Source organism: Syngnathus typhle, linkage group LG13 (genome assembly GCF_033458585.1).
Source record: "Syngnathus typhle isolate RoL2023-S1 ecotype Sweden linkage group LG13, RoL_Styp_1.0, whole genome shotgun sequence".
Lineage (NCBI taxonomy): Eukaryota > Metazoa > Chordata > Actinopteri > Syngnathiformes > Syngnathidae > Syngnathus > Syngnathus typhle.
In genome coordinates, this window is record NC_083750.1 from 8,992,615 (window position 1) to 9,011,667 (window position 19,053).

General features: G+C 51.8%; 1 protein-coding gene across 1 annotated transcript; it reads left to right on the plus strand.

Annotated features, from left to right (window-relative positions):
• Positions 1-3,689: 3,689 nt before the first annotated feature.
• On the plus strand, positions 3,690-18,810 carry adcy8 (adenylate cyclase 8 (brain)). The gene is made up of 18 exons (XM_061296203.1): positions 3,690-4,580; positions 9,966-10,115; positions 10,804-10,934; positions 11,552-11,663; positions 11,739-11,866; positions 12,028-12,186; positions 12,296-12,581; positions 13,711-13,908; positions 14,634-14,734; positions 15,168-15,369; positions 15,441-15,527; positions 15,615-15,787; positions 16,122-16,200; positions 16,422-16,580; positions 16,729-16,875; positions 16,982-17,074; positions 17,149-17,263; positions 17,346-18,810. The coding sequence occupies exons 1-18, from the start codon at positions 3,690-3,692 to the stop codon at positions 17,840-17,842; spliced, it is 3,708 nt and encodes a 1,235-aa protein (XP_061152187.1). The 3' UTR covers positions 17,843-18,810.
• The last annotated feature ends 243 nt before the right edge of the window (positions 18,811-19,053 follow it).

The following is a 19,053-nucleotide window of genomic DNA, read 5'->3' on the forward strand; positions in this document are numbered from 1 at the left end:
ATCTTGCTTTGGCATTCCTTTGAGTCGCGTCGCCTCGCGTTAGTAAAGGTTTGACATTTTCAAATTAACTCAGCAAAGAGTCCTCAAGGAACCGCAGGGTTCTGTCTAGCCACTGATTTTTTTCAGCGGTGTTATGTATATGTAGCTCCTGTATAACATACAGTATATATTCTTTAATGCAGTATTATGATGGGTGTCAAATATTTGCTGATTTTTGGATGATTCATGTAGCAATATGGATTTTGTCTTGCTACGCTGAAATAGATTTTAGCGAGAAACGTGAAGCAGACAAGTACTCGTTCGCACCTCGACAACACCCAAGATTGGGCGGGATTCTCTTTTAGCGCGGCATGCCACATGCTTACAAAGTGTTAGCGTTCATGCGCCACATTCTATTTGGGGTTCAGTTCATTATCATTTTGCCACCACCGTTGGCACCCGAAATGTGATGTATTTGGAACGCAACGTGTCTGGAACACTGTTACTACTGTGCAATCAATCCTACGACTCGGACTGCTAATCTATATTTTCTTACTTTTTATTGCTGGACTGCACCTGCTGCCTGTCAGCCGGCCAATCATAGGCCAGCGTCAGGCCCGATTGAATGAATATTCATGAGTTGGTTATTTAAGAGGCTCTTGCCATCAGATTGGCGACGAGTTGAACTTAATCCCACTTTTTTTTCTAATCTGATGATCCGCGCGTTTCCGAAAAGTAGACTGATGATACGTAAGCTTCTTAGGTCGTCGCTGTTTGCAAGCACCGCCAATAGATTAGATTTTTTCCCCTTTTTTTTTTTTCCATTTCAAACGTAAATCTTTACTCATTGTTTGTCATGGAAAGTGGTGGAGTAACTTTTAAAAAGTAATTTATCATAGTTACTCACTACTTGATCCAAAAAGTAACTGAATTACTTTATAATAAATGTAAATAGTTACCAGGTAAAGTAACTGTTTGAGTTATTGTTGAAATAAGTGGAACAGATAGGTACTTAAGGTACATAACCTTCAATATTTATTGCATAATGTTTATCCTGCACTTGAAGTATTTTGTTCACAACAAAAGTAAACATTTCAACAACATAAAGTGTGTTTAAGTACTTCCTTCAAAAGTAAACAGTTAAACAATATAAAGTGCGTTTGCTGTGTGCGTGTGCCCGCTCGTCCAGCTAACATTAGCAATGATAGCGGGCGATTCATTCCGATGTGATTCCTTGATCTTGTTTTTAGTCCTCACTCTGTTATTTCTTAGCTTGATTGGATAAAAATGGCGACCTTTCATTTATTTGCAAAGAAAATGAGGCGGGTAAAAGGAGAGCGAGGAACAATTCTTTGCGTCCAGCCAGGGGATCCGGGCCTTTCGGCGGCCTAGCTAACATAGCCGCTGACATTTGAACGTGGCCCGAGGACGGCGGATCGCTTCCTCCTTCCTCGCTGCTGTCCTTGGTTTCGAGATGTCCCGTGCTAATGATCTGTCAGTGTTAACGTGCGGTCAAGGTGGACGATAACAGCTCACCGATCGACCGATCTATTGGGGTAGCGTTCGTATTTGTTGAATGGCTGAGAAAACAAATGATCCTCTGTGCTGCTGCACATACTTCAACTGTGCTGCACAAGAATTTTGTTCTTTAGCGTTCCGGTCTGCGTCTTAGCTAAAGTCTCTACGTCACTGGCTCGTATGTCTCAGGGAGGGAGCAGTAGCTGAGCAGCAGAAGCGTGACAGTCAACAATGTCGCAGTCTGTCGCAGTCAGCGTCAAGATGACGATGGCTCTTTTCGTTGTGGTCCGACGGCACAGGACAGGCAGTCACATAAGTCACGTGAGTTTCGTGACACAAAAATCTCACAATATGCATGTAGCCTGAAGGAGGAAGGGTAGGGAGGTAGGAAAGGAAGTCAACTGGGGGAAGAAAATAAAGGAGGCCCACATTTTTGCCAGCTTGGTCACGCTGCACGTTTGAGGAGATGCGTGTGTAGCTCACCTCACGCAGGCCATCTGATGGCCTACTTGCATCCGAGATGCGCTGGATCAAATCAGCGCTTTTCCTTTTGGAGGGGGGGCACTAGGCGAACGCTGCAGAAGCAAAGCCACGCAGAAGGCGAATAAAAATAGATAGAATAGCAATGAGGCAACTTTCTTCCCCGACGCCGCCGGGCATGTGTGAGTCAAAGTGGGGGCGGGGGCTCCTCAAGGTATATGAGAGAATCGTCGCTCCTTCTCTCATCGCTGACAGGCCTTGGCCCCATTTTGCTCTGCCAAGGAGAAAAAGTGGGCCAGACATTTGTTATGATGAGACTTCGAAATACTCAGAGAGCCATTTGGACTGTCGACTTTCATAAAGAATGAACTTTTGAGATGAAAAGATTTGAGCAATCTTTCATTTTAAATGGCTCTAAACCAGCGGTGTCAAACTAATTTTTGTCACGGGCTGCATTGTGGTCATAATTTCCTTCAGTTGGTCATTATGACTGTCAACCCAAATAAATGTATATACATAATGCCTCATATTATATTCAGGATAAGCTTCAAAACAAACTGATGAATAACTTGTTTTCAAATCAGAGACTAGTATAAACTGTTCAAATATTTTAGAAATATGTTTTTTAAAAATGAAGATGATTTGCAATTTTCGTAATGAGACATGAATTCAATGCGCAATTTGTCTTTGCGGGCCACATAAGATGATGTGGCGGGCCGTATCTGGCTCCCAGGCCTTGAGTTTGACTCCTGTGCTCCAAACGGCTCTTGATTATTACAATACAAGGTGATAAATTTGATAATCGATTTGTTGTCGACTCATCAATTATTTTTGACACCTCTTAAAAAAAAAAACACACAATAACCATTTTGATGTCAAAAGTGTTTTAGAAATCCATACAGAAAATGGATGAATGGAAGTTTCGGACACATTTGAGTGGCCAAAAATAATCCGTCCCTAATTTTCACAATTGAAATTGCACCTTGGAAATTTAGCGGAAAGCTGAATGTTATCGATGACGATTTGACAAACTGGTCCTCAAGGTCAAACAGCAAGATCCTTCAAAGCACACGTTTTGTGTGTGCATGCACGCTATTTCAAATGTTAATCATGCCAAATGGAGGGTGCTGCGTGGACAGCGACATCTCTGACGTCACACGCCGACCTCACTTGAGAAGAGAGGAAGAAGGACGGAGGTGTGTTTTGATCAGCCTTTGGTGGAAGCAGAAAAGAGAGTCGAGCTGGATCCTCCCCCCGCTAAAGCAAGCAGGTGTTGTGTCGTATGCCTACTGCGTGGACCGAAGACAAGGAGGAGGAAGGCTTTCCGCTCACTCGCCCTCCAGCGTCAGTCAGTGGCGTGCAGCCATCAAGACGCCAACAAATCCGGGAGAAGTGAAGACAAACGAGTGTGGATGTTTTGAGCGAAGCTCCAGCTGTGCGTTTTCCAGGCGCCGCACGGATGCGTCCGCGCGCGGAGCTAATCCGCGTGCCTAATCCACGTTTGTCGCCCTTGCGCGGTTTTCTGAGTCGAGGATGAGGATGATGACGAGCTCCCCCCGCGACGCTGCAGCCGCCTCGCACTGCCATCGCCAGCAGCAGCTGCAGCAGCAGCAGCCTCCTCCTCCTCCTCGCAGCCCCGCACCCCCGGTTCCTTGCGCATCCCAGGACGTGTTCCCCGCCGAGGCGCTGAGGTAACTGGCCCACGCGCTGGCATGGAGCTGTCCGAGGTCCGCTGTTCGAGCGCCAGCGAAGAGCCGTACACCGCCAACCGCACGCTGAGCGTCGGCGGCAAGCGGTTGCTGTGGCAGAACGCGGTCCGCCACATCACCGAGCAGCGTTTCATCCACGAGCAGGGCGGCGCTGGCGAGCCTGAGCGGCCGGAGACGCGCAGGCAGTCGGCCGGCAGGACCTCGCTGGGCGGCTCGCTGGGCGGCTCGGGTTCGGCTGCGGGCTCAGCCGCGGGCGAGCGCCAGCACAACAACGGCGGCACCAAGGTGTTCCCCGAGCGGGCCAGCAGCGACCTGGGCTTCCTGCAGATGGACTGCGTGCCCACCAACTCGGACTTCTTCCTCAACTGGGGCTACACGTATCGCGGCGTGATCTTCCCCACGCTGCGCAACGCCTTCAAGTCGCGCGACCTGGAGCGCCTGTACCAGCGCTACTTCCTGGGCCAGCGGCGCAAGTCGCTGGTGGTCATGAACATCCTGGACGTGGTGACCAAGCTGACGCTACTGGCGCTGCACCTGGCCCTGGCCTCAGTGCCCGTGGACCCAGTCAAGGGGGCGCTGCTGGGATTTTTTGCTGGCGTGGAGGTGGTGGTCTGCACCCTGGTGGCCGTGCGCAAGGACGCCACCTCTCATGGCTACCTGCAGTACAGCGGCGCCGTCACCTGGGTGGCCATGGCCACGCAGATCTTGGCCGCCGGCCTGGGCTACGGCCTGCTGGGCGACGGCGTGGGCTACGTGCTCTTTGCGCTCTTCGCCACCTATGGCATGCTGCCGCTGCCCCTGGCCTGGGCCATCCTGGCCGGGCTCTCTGCGTCCGCCCTGCACCTTCTCGTCAGGCTGCTGCTATCCCGAGAAGCGCCGCTCTCCGACAACCAAGTGGGTCCTCGCTCTGCACCATTTGGCTTGTATGCTTGAGGTGGCTTGTTCCCTCCCTTGTGCCAAGTCAACTTGCTTTTGTTGGGTTCAGGATGACCGCATCAAAGGTCAGGGGTCAGATCAGCTGAGCGTCTTCACAGTCGCCAGCGTTAATCTCGTGACGAGGTTGCTCAGAGGTCGGCAGAAAGGCGGGAGACAGATGTACCTGCCGGTTTTGAAATCCAAGCGGCCGGTTCATTTGAGTCCTTTGAATGTTTTGAAAAATAAAAACAAATACATCAAGTCATTTGCTTGGAATTGGACATTTGGAGCCCTTTCTGCCCATTTCCATGTTTCCTTCAAAGACAAATTTGATACCAAATGTCACGTCAGCTTTAGGTGGCTGGACGTTCCATCTCCATGCAGTTGAAGCTTCCCGAGCGTTAGGCATACGTCGTCTCGAGCGCCTGTCCCCGGCCTGTTCTTTTTTTCTTCAAAGCAGCCACGCTCTGATATTCTCTGGAAACAATAAGAAGCCGGAAGCGCCCCCACCTTCAAGCTGTTGAGATTACGCTTTGATAATCGCTCGTTATTCATGGGCACTTTTTTTCTTTTCTTAGATTAGATTCAATTTGCGTCACAAGGTAGCAAAATTGCGTCGAGCCACTTTTTATCCCGAGGGAAGCTTTCGGGATCGCAAACATTCTGGGCTGCAAGATGGTTTCAATTCGGTCTGAGCTGTTTTTGCACATTTTTGCCACATTTCAAGGGGTGCTTTTTTATAAGGTAGTATTTTACGGTGCTTCTGGACTTGTATAACATCACTTTTGAAAGAGGAGTCACTGGCGCCATTCCGAAATGAGAGGCCAGGCGTGCGTGCTTCATGCTGTTTAGTCGTTGTTGTCATGTGATACGGCTGTGTTTGACGCCAACATAAAATAGCAAAAGTCTTTGACGGGCTAAGTGACGTCATTGTAGATGTTTGGCTTATTCAGGGCTTCTAGCCAAACTCATTTTGAGCGTATTCAAAGCATGTTCCCATTGAGCTCGGTGCTGCCACCTGCCTAGTTGTGGCCCATTGTGGCATTGCACGCAAGGTGTGCGACTCTTGCTTGCAATTAGCGGTCGTGGAGAGCAGTGCTTTCAAAATACACAATGCGGGGGGGTGTCTTGGAGGGCTTCTGAGTGAAGTGGCAGCAATTAGAAAGTCAATAGCGGTGCATATCACTCTCTCGCATACAACCACGCGCATTCCCACACAAACCCCGAGCAAGCCGCGCCATTAGCCGCCGCAGCGTCTTTTTTTTTTCAAGGTCAAACTCGGCTTACCTGAAGCGGTGGCTGTGGCGTGGAGATAAAAGGGGAAAATGATGAGGCGAGGGAAGAGGGGGTTACATCAGGCGAGCGTCGCAAAGAAGCGTTCTCTTTTTTTTTTTTTTATAGGAGTGCCAACGTGGTAAGATGACTTTGTGGGGCGCATCATGAGCCGCAAACGACCGGTGACCCTTTTTTTCCTTTCACATTTGCAATGATGCCTCATAGAAAAGCATAGTGACACGACCCCAACTTGCTCCCATTTAGCAAACCCTCTCATGCTTCTACTTGGAACACAGAAAATTACATTGCAGTTAACACGGACAAACATTTGCCTCCACGGTTGCGCCGATTTGTGCGTTTAATGAAACGCAAAAGAGAACCTCTTTGTTTTCATGAGTCAGAAGCTGACCTTAGAGAACATGGACGGTTTACTGTTATTGTCTTTTGTGTTTTTCTCTAATAGGAAAATTGAAAGAAATTGAATTTGGGGGCAAAGGCTCATGTGGGCGTGCCCCAGTGCGCCGCTGTATTTCTAACTGCGTGCACACAAAAGCGCTCATGTTGCCGTCATGTAGTGCGACACCGTGCTGATATTTGACCTCGCTAGCCCGGCACGAAGGATCGGTCGCCGGGAATCCGGCGCCGCCTCCCCGTAAACAGACGTGCACTCGGCCGCGCTAAATGTTTCATGAAGCTTTTAGCGCACGCCGTGACCTCGCGGCCGCGTCTAAAAATGGCTGCAAAAAAAAAAAGCTGTTAGCGATTCACCACAATCAGGACACGACGCAGAGAAATAATCCGCCTCTCCCCCAACCTTCCATTATTACGTTGATTAATTCATGCTAATGCTCCTGAATTGATTGCAAATTCTCCGTCTAGTCGCTTCCCGTTTGTGTCAAAAGATGCCGTGGGGACAAGCCATTAAAGCCCCCAAAAAAGCCAGCGGAACAGCCTTCATTGTCTTTGGCTCCTTCCTTCGAAAAATCCATTTCTTACATTTTGAAAACAGTGCCGATTTGAGATTAATTTTGGCGAACTGTCACTCCCAAAACGCACTCCCTGCCGCCTTTTTAATTAGGCAGCACTGCGGCGTCAGCGGTTGCTAGCGTCTGCGTCTCGCCGGATAATTTTGGCGCAAATGTTCCGAGGCGTTTGGAAAAGCGCTCTTTTGGCATCCCTTAACGAGGCTTGCGTCATGGCACGGCCTGACCGTCGATGGCTTCCTTGGAGCCACGAGACTCGGCGAACAAGATGCATGCGCATGCGGCTGGCATGGGCGCCCCCCGCTGGCGACGGCGCACAGGAAGCTTCCGTCTTGATTTGTGTTCATCCTCCACTTTGAGCGTGATTTCAGTTGGGATTATCTCCCTCAAGTAATCTATTCATAGCGCCCGTTCGGGTCAGCATTTAATGAGATTACGGACGGGATTACGCTTATCTCTTTGAAATGCGGCAAAACAGCAGGTCGTCGCCCACCTAAGGCCCACCAAAGGCCTTCGGAAGGCTCGCATCTACCCGGACCGCATGCTAGCATGCTAAATTGCCGCGCTTTGCAGCAAAGCATTTGTGTCCGGACTGTGTGTGACAGCGATTCAGGCCCGAATTGTGCAGGCTAAGGAGCTTTTGGGTCCAAAGAGGTGATGGCGGGTTTCGGCATGAAAAGGCAGGCAGGCACCTCTTCAAAGTTGTTCACCTCACGAGTGCACCAAAGATAATCCTGAATTACGGCTCAGTGCCTCGCTCCCGTTTGAATTGCGACGCTTTCTGATCTGATCCCGGATCAGCCACAGCTGCTTCCTAAGAACTTTTCTGAGTCTGCATTTTAAGCCCAATAAGCGCTCTGTGAGTCCTGTGGAAAGCCCAAAACGAGAATCTCGTCCAAAGTGCAAGAGGTTTGATATTGTCGCTATACACAATGTGCTGAGATCCGTCCAAATGCTGAAAATGGCCGGCAATCGAGGAGTTAATCGTCTTTTGGGGGGGGGGGGGGCTGTCCTTCCCTCCTATAAAACCGCTGAAAGGCACCCAATCGAATCCATTAGCGGCTCGTCTTGTCTGACGTTTTTCTATTCCTGCTTTGGAGCGGTGCGCCGCGTCGTCTCCGGGGACGCGAGTCCGTCAGTGATTACATTTCACGATTGCTCTTCTCCCGCCGGCTGCCGTCTCCTCGGGGATTCTCGCGGCGAGCCGCCAGCTAACATGTTTACATCGCTCCTGCTGGAGTAGGTCAGGCAAGGGAAGGGAAGGGCAGGTGCGCAACCATTAAAAGCAGGCCAAATTTTTATCGGTACTTGAACTGGAAGTAGTGAAAAACGAGGACAAAATTACCCAGTCGTAGTCCAGCAAAAACGATAGGAACGTCGCGTCTCGTGTTCCAATCCCAAAGCGTCCATCTGTCGGGCAACATATTGGGCAAGCGGTCGATTTGCCTCCTCATTGCCGCCAGCTTGTCTGCGTGGGCGTCGCCTGCCGCCACTGCGCGTGGCGACCAAAGTGCTGCATGTCCCCGCTTTGCCACATTCACAAGTGGCACCTGTCAGCTCGTGACACATTTTTTAAGAATCTCAAAAAGGCATGCATTCTTTATCATCCGCAAAGAGTGCCTCGCGATTGCGCCACCTCATCGGGCCTTTAAAGTGACCGTTGTGGATGACGGCAGAATGGGAGCCGTGTTGCGTGTCTGCGGCTCTGATGTCTGAGGAGCCCCCGTGTGTGCGCTGTTGCCATGGTGATGTGGTCCGGGTCAGTCTGGATCATCCTGATGATGTTTGATGAAAACACACAGTAAGAAAGAAAATACAGCGAGGGGCTTAGTGAGCTGATTTCTGCTCGCTCTCTCCTTCCATTGTCAAGTTGTGCCAACATCTTGTCCCTGCATATTCAAATGCTTATTTTCTGCTCACATTTACTTGCCGAATTGGCATAAACTTTAAAAAACAAATCCAAATATTGCTCAGGCCGTAAAAACAGTCCACAATTATTGCCATGGAAAAAATGAAACTATAAATAAAATGTAGGCATGTGCCGACATGTGCGACGTGCCCTTGCGAACTTCTTCTCTTCTCGTTACGAAGCTTTGGCATCTTCCAGAACAAAACGTGGCAGCTTTTTAATTTGCGTGCATGCGCGCCTTGGCCTCGGGTATCTGGACCTCTCGAGCCGCAGCCGAGAAATTGAATCAGTGCTGATGGCCTCCTGGGAAAGATTGGCAATAACACAGTGCCATGCCATAATGGGTGCGCGTGTGTGTGTGCGAGCGTGCGTGCGGCCATCTTGCAGCCCCAGAGCCCGTTCTGACGCCTCTCATCCTCCCACACGGCGTGCGAGCGTGAAAGAAAGACTCCAGACTGCAACTCAGCCAATTGCCGATACGCAGCTCAAGTGTCAAAGCTCTTAAAAGGCACAAGTGAGACAAACGCTTGAAGATTTGAAGTGAACCCGACGTGCAGTTCCGCCATTCTCCATTTGGAACGCGAGTGTTGGAGCGCTGGTGCATTTCAGAGGACGAAAAAGCTCATTTGAAAATAGCTCCGTAGCCTAACCTTGACGATTTCATATCATCAGAGCCAAAATGTTGCGTGATCTGTTTTGTGGAGGACTCGGTTGACTTTTTCCCCCTCGCGCCTTTCCGACTTGATGCTTGAACAAGAATTTGAGGCGTTGGCATCAGACAACTTTCCAGATGAGTCGGTCGGGGGGCAGGTGGTGTGTGTACCTGCCGTGTGTCTCTTGTGGGCCAACATAGGCGTCCTGGTCGACCTTTGGCATCAAAATGAGAGAAAGGCCTGCCCACACTTGTCTACCGTGCTAATTACCCTCGGGAGCGTGTACGTGTTTGCGACAGTGGCTGTTTGCGTTGCGTTACATCATCTCTGCCCTCAAAGAGTGGAGCGGGGGCAGGCCGTGTGTCATGTGACCCGCTGGCCAGCGTGTTGAACAAACAACGTAAAGACTCTAAATGGTGCTGAAAGGTCAAAGTAAACATTTGGTCAGCCGCAAAAAAAGCCAAAAGCGGGATGGGGTGTCATGTACGTTCCAACGTTCAATCGCAGTGAGGTCGAGCGTACTGAGCTATTTTGTTGTTGGCAGGTGGCGGCCCAGACGGTTCTGTTCATGTGTATGAACACGGCCGGGATCTTCATCAGCTACCTGTCGGACCGCGCCCAGCGACAGGCCTTCCTGGAAACGCGACGCTGCATCGAGGCCAGGCTGCGTCTGGAGACGGAGAATCAGAGACAGGTTAGAGCTTATCTACAGATATACACCGAGACCTCCACATTGTCTGATGTAATGCGACACTTTGTAGTGATTGACGGATGTGTGTTGACGGCATTTGCGACGAATGAGCCCGCTGACGGGAGGGAGGCAAAGGCGGCCCGCCGCATCGATCTGCTGTCGCGCGTTGGCCGAGCAAGTGGTGTTTGTTTACGCCATCGAGTGCAGGCTGGGTGAAGAGTGGAAAGCTTTTCTGGCATCTTGTTTCCAGCAAGCCTCGGGGCCACGGCTGAGATGGAAAGAGGGGGCGTGGCTCTATCATTGTGTGCAGAGGAGATAAAGTCATTCCACTTTCATTGTCCTGGTCCTCAAAATGAGCTCCAGATCCAATGTTGTGGTGGCTGCACACTTGAAAACTCGGATCGAGATCCTTCCTATGGTGGGTTTAGAAATTCACATCTGCTTTCAGATAAACCAGTCTCAAAAGTTCAAACACAGGGTGGTCATGAAATTGATGATATTTCCATCCAACTTGGTCATTGACTGGACTTAAAAGTTCAGAATCGAATATGTTCATCAACTGAACCCAACAGTTCTGTGAATTCAGATCTCAAAACAACGGCCACAAAATGGACTTTGGTGAACAATGGTGTCTGTGTTCTGGCATCTTTGAGAAGTCGCTCCCTGACAAATGTGGCCTTTGCCTCCCCAGGAGCGTCTGGTTCTGTCCGTCCTACCTCGCTTTGTGGTTCTGGAAATGATCAACGACATGACCAACGAGGAGGACGAGCACCTTCAACATCAGTTCCATCGGATCTACATCCACCGCTACGAGAACGTCAGGTCAGACTCAGTGGGCGTCAACGGGTCCAAAGGGTCCGTGTCACCGGCGGAGACATCAGGCGACTAAAATATTATGAGCAAGACAACTAGTCGGCGTGAAGTCATTGCACAGAAGTCATAGAACTGTGGCGGCAACCTCAAGGTGAATGCGACAATGTTGTCTTAGAGACCTGCTGGACACTTGAAAAAGTCACACAGTCTTGTGACAGAGATTTCTTTGCAATTTCTCCTCTGTCTTATTTGGCAAGTCTCGAAGATGTCCCTGGAAACTTGGGGAGACCCCCCCCCCCCCCAATTTACAGAGACTCGTTGACATCCAAGAGACCTTTTGGAAACTTGGAAAAAGTCTTCAAAAGGTTCAAATTTATCGTGGCAACCTGATGGCGAAAATGCCGGTCTCTGGAAGCTGCCTGCGTTGCCGGGGAGGTCGCCTCAGGTCACCTTCAGGTCGCCTCAGGTCACCTTTGGGTAGCCTTCGGGTCGCCTTCAGGTCTACGGGCCAGTGAGACGGGCCCTTAACGAACATTGTGGGTCACCGCTTGTCTTGTCGTTGATGTGGAAAGTCCAAGCTGTGTCCAAGGCCAACCCGCAAAGTGACGTTTCCGTGTTTTATCCAGCATTCTTTTCGCAGACGTCAAAGGATTCACAAATCTTTCCACCACGCTGTCGGCTCAGGAGCTTGTGCGGATGTTGAATGAGCTTTTCGCACGCTTTGACCGCCTGGCGCATGTGAGCACAGCGCTCGCGCGTGTGGCCGCCACGTTGCCTGCGGCGAAGGCTGAGGAGGTCGGGATGTGCTTGCAGGAACATCACTGCCTGCGAATCAAGATCCTGGGAGACTGTTACTACTGCGTGTCGGGCCTTCCTGAGCCGCGGCAGGACCATGCCCACTGCTGCGTCGAGATGGGCCTCAGCATGATCAAAACCATCAGGTGAGCGCCTCCGGGGGTTCTTGTTGTCCGCATAAGTCGGTGAACAGCAAACTATGTGAAGAACCATGACCAAATGGGCGGGAGGTCGTCCTACGCGTGCACAATGTGGGTTTGTCTGAGTCCAGGTGTTTTTGTTTTGTGCGTCGACGGCTCCTTGTCAGATACGTGCGCTCACGCACCAAGCACGACATCGACATGCGCATCGGGATCCACTCGGGCTCAGTCCTGTGCGGCGTGCTGGGCCTCAGGAAGTGGCAGTTTGACGTCTGGTCGTGGGACGTTGACATCGCTAACAAGCTGGAGTCCGGAGGCATCCCGGGGTGAGGACGCTGGACGGCCGCCGCACGGCCGCCGCACGGCCGCCGCACGGCCGCTGCACGTCCACCGCACGTCCGTACTTGCTACACATCCGTCCTCCCCCGCCCGCAGGCGCATCCACATCTCCAAAGCGGCACTGGACTGCCTGAACGGCGACTACGAGGTGGAGGCAGGCCACGGCAAGGACCGCAACGACTTCCTGCGCCGGCACAACATCGAGACGTACCTCATCAAGCAACCCGAAGACAGCCTGCTGGCCCTCCCCGAGGACATTATGAAGGAAGCCGGAGGCGGCGGCGGCGGCGGCGGCACCGACCGTCGCGCCAGCTCCGCCACCTTCAACGAGGCGTCCTGGAGCCCCGAGCTGCCCTTCGACAACATCGTGGGCAAGCAGAACGTGAGTGCGCCCGCCTGGCCTCCCGTCGGCATGCTTTCTTTACGTCTCACCTGTGCTGCAAGGACACGGTTGCCATGGTCATGAATGTGGGAAGGTTTTTCTCGCCGCGGCAACGCCTGCTGTGCTGTGCTGTGCGTGTAAACGTTTTGGGAAAACAGCTCCACACCTCGTATATTCTCCAAAACATCCTTCGCATGCAGGGTGCGATGCTGACGAGCTTCGAGGGCGCCAAGAGCAGAATGGTATTTCCTTGCCATGGGAAGCATTGAGCCTGGTGACCTGCGGTGAGCCGTTGCGGCTCCTTCACAGCCGTTTGATGTGGTGATTTCTTGAAAAAGCCTCCCTTCTTTCCCAGCACGGCTGCGCGTGCATATGAAAGGATCCTCGCGGGGCTTCTGAAGCGTCTTTCATGTTGTCGCTTAGGCGCCACTCGCTCGTTTCCTGCTGTAGCCACTCTCTCGCCAACCGACCTTAGCGCGACCCAAAGCGTCGGATGCTTGATTCATCACTTTGGGGTTGGCTATTACGGCGGCGCCTCGCACGTGACGGCCCGCCTGTTTGTTTCCGCGCGTAAAATGCACTTTCTTGAGGCACGCTTAAAAATAGCACGAGAGGCTCGTTCTTCCATGTCAACTAGGCGTGAAGAGCACTTCTCCGTTTGGAGTGCACGTCTGCGCTTGAAGGGGCACTCTGCTTGGAGAGCCGGCGTGGCCGCTCGCACATCTTCACTCACGCATTTTGTGCCATACGTATGTAAATGTTTCTTGTTTATTGTCATGGTTGGGCTGGAACGGATTAAAGGCATTTCCATTCATTTCCATTGGAAGAGATGATCTGAGATACAAGCGTTCTCACCCAACCTTGTATCTCAAGCCACCACTGTGGTTTCGTTTGCTATTCTGTGGCAGTGAGACCTTTTGTTTCGTTTTTTGTGCACGTCTGGAATGGAAATCCGAACGACACGTTGCATTTTGCTCTTCCTTCTTCTCTTGTTTGTCTCTTTCTTTTTTGGTGTTTATGCCGATATGAGTGGGGAGGTAAGAAGGAGGGGCCGCAGCCGCAGCTGCAGCCGCAGTGGCAACGGCAACCACATCCCGTTCATTGTATGTGCATGTGCTTTCCCCCCTAGACTCTGGCCGCCCTAACGAGAAATTCGATAAATCTGCTTCCAAACCATCTCGCACAAGCTTTGCATGTCCACTCCGGTCCTGAGGAAATTAACGAGCGAATAGAGAGCGCCATCGACTTGCGGAGTGGCGATAAGTTGAGGAGAGAGCATATCAAAGCGTTCTCGCTGATGTTTAAAGACTCCGGCCTGGAACGCAAGGTAGCCAGACCGGGCCTCGGAGACGGCGCCCGCGTCTTCGCCGTCTTTGCTTTGTATTTTTCCTCTTCTTTCAGTCTTTTTCTTCCTTTTGGGCGTTTCCCTCCCTCCTTGCAAAAAACACGCACGACAATGCCAAATTACACAAAATGTCCTTTTCCCTTCTAATTTTGCATACATAAGAACATCGTAAACCGAGGACCCCCTGTATATCCAAACTATCTGCTCGTGTATCGACTGTGGCGTAGCTAGCCTGCTCATTTACGCGCCATATGGAACAGAGCTGCTAATTGACTCAACATATCAAACATAGCTACGAATTTACTGACTAAATCAAATCTATTTCCGATATCCTGGTTTAACAGTGAGAACTCATTCTCTTATCAGGTTTAACTTAGCAGCCGAGTTGTGATCATTAGCACCCGGCGGGATTGGCTAACAACTAGCGGCCGACAGCTAGTGGCCAACCGTTAGCAGCTAGCAGCGAGCCTGACAACCCCACCTGTCGCTCCTGTCTCTCTCTCTCTCCTGTCTCTCTCTCTCTCCCATCTCTCTTTCCCATCTCTTTCTCTCTCTCTCTTTCTCTCTGTCAAGGTTTGTGCCGTTTGAAATGTGGCATGCTAGTATGTTTGATGTGTTACGTTGTTGTTCCAGGGTGCCCGAGTGCGTTTCCCGTCTCACGCTCAACATCTTGTATCGCTCCCTTTTTTTCTCCCTTGCTGCTCAAGTACTCGCAGATGAGGGATGAAGTTTTCAAGTCCAACCTGGTTTGCGCCTTCATCGTGCTCCTCTTCATCACCACCATACAAAGTCTGCTGCCCTCTGCCAGGTGAAAGACCTCGTCCACATTGACCCCCCCCCCCCCAAAAAAGAAACACAAGCTGGAATGTTGCACTGCTCATGTGAAAGCCGACTGCTAGCTAAGCTAGCTTACGTGCTCAAACTGAGTCAGATAGTCACGCACTATGTGAAAATGAAAATGCTACTCAATGACACTTTGTCACTATATTGTGAAACCCAGCCAAATTCTGTCAAAGCGAGTTTCCGGTTTTCAGAGTCTTGCCAACCGACGGATCGTTGATCACACCGCTCGTATCAAAGTGAGCTATGATTTTTAGCCGCCATATCAGCAAAGAGCAGACCTCGTGGAGCGCCGCAGTGACTACTTTAGTCACGGCAACCCCGAGCTCGTCGCCAACTTAGTTGCGTAATGACGGCGATCTCGCCAGCGCCTCCATATGTGACGTGGCCACCCGCCGCAGGATGGTGCCGATGGCGGTGCAGCTGTCGGTCCTGATCCTGCTGCACTCGTGTCTGGTCCTGGCCACCACGGCCGAGGACTACAAGTGTTTGCCGCTGGTCCTGCGCCGGGCCTGCTGTTGGATTAACGAGACGTACGCAGCACGCAACGTGGTCATCTTTCTCTCCATCCTCATCAACTTCCTGGCGGCCATGATCAACATGGTGAGTTGCCGTTCCAAAGGGCGCCGCCCGCTGATGGCCCGCTCACAGGCTGACATTTGTCCGCACGGCAGCTGTGGTGCGACCCACACGAGTCGGCCTCCAGGAACGACACCTTGGGCCGCTCCGACGCCGTGGCTGATATCTGCTTCTACCCGGAGGTACGCGTGCCCTCGCACCCGCCGCCGCGCCATGATGCCACGCCGCCATCCTGCCATAAGTCGTTGTTGTGCTCTTCGTGTGTGCAGTACTTTGTGTTCACCGGCGTGCTGGCCATGGTGACGTGCGCCGTGTTCCTGCGCCTCAACTCGCTTCTCAAACTGGCCGTGCTGCTGCTGATGGTGGCTGTCTACTCGCTGCTCACCGAAGGCTTCTACGCAGCGCTCTTTGTCCGCTACGATGCCACCCACCAAAACGCGGCGTGAGCGCACACACCAATTGTTTTGTTTTGGTCTGGTTTTTGTGTCTATTTGTGCCTTTGTGAACTAGTCTCTTTGCGGCACGCATCAAAGCGCCAAAAGGGGCCATGATGAAAATGAGCGAGTGATTTATATGCGAACAAGTGTTCCCCTTTGTCACGCTCGCTAGTTGGATGTCGCAGGCCGCGGCTCGTGCCTGAGCTGACCTTCACCTTGGCAACCGCTCAGTGCGGCTGCGGTTTCCGTGGAAACGCTCTGCTTGACCCGCTCCCGGGAAGGCACAAAAGAAAAGATCTTGCTGCAAAATAATGATGCTAATGACAATGATGGTTTTAGGAACTTCCTGGGCACCAAGGAGACGTCGCTACTTCTCATGGCCATGTTCCTCCTAGCCGTCTTCTACCACGGACAGCAGGTTAGAAACATGCAGAGGACTTCTTCCGAGGCTTTGGCGCGTGTTGTTGTCACGGAAACGGCTTTGGCTTGGCTTTCTTTCTTTTCTTTTTTTTTTTTCTTGTTTTTTTAATTTTATTTTGAAAGTGTTACTTTAGTTGCATGCATTTTTTCCCTTCATTTTTCTTTTCATTTTTGAGCCTGTCTTTGACCTTCACCCGTTTACGTGTGTTTGCGGAGCAGCTGGAGTACACGGCGCGACTGGACTTCTTGTGGCGCGTCCAGGCCAAAGAAGAAATCAACGAGATGAAGGAGCTGCGAGAGCACAACGAGAACATGCTGAGGAACATCCTGCCAAGCCACGTGGCCCGACACTTCCTGGAGAAGGAGCGCGACAACGAGGTTGGGAGGCTGGCCGCTCGCAAGCTTGCAGACAAGTGTTCTGCTTGACAACACTGCCCTCCGCTGGCGAAAGTGCGCAACTGCGCCTTGACTGTACTCTAACGGCCTCCCGCATTTCTTTCTGGCCGTGTTGCTGGCGTGCACGCAGGAGTTGTACTCCCAGTCGTACGACTCGGTGGGCGTGATGTTCGCGTCCATTCCAGGATTCGCCGACTTCTACTCGCAGACGGAGATGAACAACCAGGGAGTTGAGTGTCTGCGACTGCTCAACGAGATCATCGCAGACTTCGATGAGGTAGTTCGTCTTTTTGTGTGTGCGCATACGTCGATGCTAGTTGTTGAGGAATGTTGTGCGTGTGCATGTGCGCGTGTTGATGTGTGCAATGTGTTGATGTGTGTAGTTACTGGGCGAGGAACGCTTCCAGGACATCGAGAAGATCAAAACCATCGGCAGCACATACATGGCGGTGTCAGGCTTGTCTCCCGAGAAGCAGGTGAGCGCGGTGATGTTGTGGCGGCTGGTGTCGAATGCGATCGGCTGACGCGCGTCGCGCCGGTGTGTCGACAGCAGTGCGAAGACAAATGGGGTCACCTGTGCGCACTGGCCGACTTTGCCATCGCTCTTAACGAAAGCATCCGAGAAATCAACAAGCACTCCTTCAACAACTTTGAACTCCGAATAGGTACCGCTGGCCGCCGTCCGTCTCGCTGACCTGTGTGTGTGCTTGATGATGTTTGATTCCTTCCTCCGTCTTCCACGGGCAGGCATGGCGCAGGGCTCGGTGGTGGCGGGCGTGATCGGCGCCAAGAAGCCGCAGTACGACATCTGGGGCAAGACGGTGAACCTGGCCAGCCGCATGGACAGCACGGGCGTGAGCGGCAAGATCCAAGTTCCTGAGGAGACCTCGGCCGTCCTCAGGGAGCGCGGCTTCGCCTTGGAGTACCGCGGTGAGATCTACGTTAAAGGCATCAGCGAGCAGGAGGGCAAAATCCGCACGCACTTCCTGTCGGGCCGAGTACTGCCCAACCCGCTTATCCTGCAGCCGCGTAAGATGACGGGCCAGTACTCGCTGGCCGCCGTGGTGCTGGGCTTGGTCCAGTCGCTCAACCGGCAGAAGCAGAAGCAGATCCTCAACGACAACAACAACTCGGCCATCATGAAGGCGCACCACCATCACCACTACAACCGCAGGACGCTGCTGGCCAACGACGGGGGCGCCACCCACCACGCCGACACCCCCGACAAGACCGATGCATCCTGAGACAGGGGCCCGGCGCAAAACCAAAACCTCGATTCCGAACCGGAAACTTTCCCTGGGAATTTGGACGACAGGTTGCCCGCTCGGGCCAGTCGGCCGGACGAGTGGCTAGCGTGGCTGGTGTGGCCTCACACTTTTCAGGTCGGGCCTTTGAATCTGAACTGCGGCGTGGTTAGCGTCTTCGCCCTTTCAAAAAAAAAAAAAAAAAAAAGACGTCAAGAGCGGAATCCTTGTCACACGACCAGAAAGTTGGAGGCTCAAATCAAGGCACCCACATTTGTTTTTGTTTTTGCATATAACCGCAACGGTGGAGGTTTGAGCACCCATCACGGCCTTCCCATGTGTAGTTAGCACGGTTGTCGCTAATCGTGTTGACATTGTTTTGCTTGGGACAGGTTGAAATGCGGGCTCTCGCCTCTTTTGGAGATGACAAGAAAGGCTCAAATGCAGGCTCCTCCTTCCCTTCTTGGAGTTAGCATTTTTGGCACCGAGAGACACAAGTAACAAGTGGAATCCTTTTCACGTTGTTTTGGCTACAACAAGAAAGGCGAAGGTTGCGAGACCTCCTGCTGGAGGTGTAGTCACCGTTTTTGCGCAAGTAGCAGCGGGCGTCCTCACACATTCCAAAGCTACATTAGCATGTTAGCTTCCTCAAAGAGCAAACATGAGCCGGACTGTTGAGTAGAATTCTGCTTGTTTCCCATCAATTCCCATGGAAAGTTTTCCAGTTCGAAAATTTCTGTAATTATGCAACGGGGGTTGGCGCTGAGGCCGTTGGATCGGCCAGACCTCAAGAATGTTGTCGGGATGGGACCCGCTTGGCGTGCGTCGTTTCTTTTCTCCGGAGCATCCAGATGGCGTTCCTGTCATCTGTCACTTCCTCTTTTTATGTGACCTTGAACCCCTCCAGACTTTGACACTCCCTCCTTCCCTTGACGCTGTCCATCTTTCTTTTTTCTATTTCTTTTATATGCGACTGCTCAATTAAAATGTTTAATTTTTTACAACAGTCCCTTCTGCTGTGTTCTGTCCCTTATGGAAGGAAGGAAGGAAGGAAGGAAGGAAGGAAGGAAGGAAGGAAGGAAGGAAGGAAGGAAGGAAGGAAGGAAGGAAGGAAGGAAGGAAGGAAGGAAGGAAGGAAGGAAGGAAGGAAGGAAGGAAGGAAGGAAGGAAGGAAGGAAGGAAGGAAGGAAGGAAGGAAGGAAGGAAGGAAG

Bases quoted from the DNA above. Each gene is read 5' to 3' on its own strand.
- adcy8 (XM_061296203.1), top strand. From the start codon at position 3,690: ATGGAGCTGTCCGAGGTCCGCTGTTCGAGCGCCAGCGAAGAGCCGTAC. The intron at 10,935-11,551 runs GTCAGACTCAGT...TGTTTTATCCAG, and splicing joins CACCGCTACGAGAACGTCAG to CATTCTTTTCGCAGACGTCA. The intron at 13,909-14,633 runs GTAGCCAGACCG...TTGCTGCTCAAG, and splicing joins ACTCCGGCCTGGAACGCAAG to TACTCGCAGATGAGGGATGA.